Below are 328 nucleotides of genomic sequence, written 5' to 3'. Positions count from 1 at the left end.
ATGGCCGCCACCGCGCAGTACCTCCCGCGCTCCGCCGCGCTCATGCACCCCGACGGCGACCGGCTGCACCAGGGCACCACGTACCGCGAGGTGCAGAAGATGATGCACCACGAGTACCTGCAGGGACTGGCCCCCGCCGCCGGGCACGCCGTCGGTTTGGCGCATCACCAGTGGCTGCCCAGCGCCGGTACGGACTGGGGCAGCGGCGGGGGAGGCGGCGGAGCGCACCTCCCGCCCGCCGAGCACGCTAAAGGCGGCCCGCCGGGCCCCCGAGAGGAGCTCTCCGCCGCGTTCCACCACCGACCGCCTTTGGTGCACCCACCGGCGG

At 75.0% G+C, this 328-nt stretch overlaps 1 protein-coding gene across 1 annotated transcript in view; it reads left to right on the top strand.

Moving 5' to 3' along the window:
* Positions 1–328, top strand: part of POU3F1 (POU class 3 homeobox 1) — a 4704-nt gene continuing 4376 nt past the window's right edge. The window contains exon 1 of the mRNA XM_014946464.1: positions 1–296. Within this exon, the coding sequence (XP_014801950.1) occupies positions 1–296 (296 nt within the window). The remainder of the gene's footprint in view (positions 297–328) is intronic.

Source organism: Calidris pugnax, unplaced genomic scaffold (genome assembly GCF_001431845.1).
Source record: "Calidris pugnax isolate Ruff unplaced genomic scaffold, ASM143184v1 scaffold113, whole genome shotgun sequence".
In the NCBI taxonomy this organism is placed as follows: Eukaryota; Metazoa; Chordata; class Aves; order Charadriiformes; family Scolopacidae; genus Calidris; species Calidris pugnax.
The sequence above is the reverse complement of the archived record's forward strand: the minus strand, read 5'-3'. Positions and strand labels throughout refer to the sequence as shown.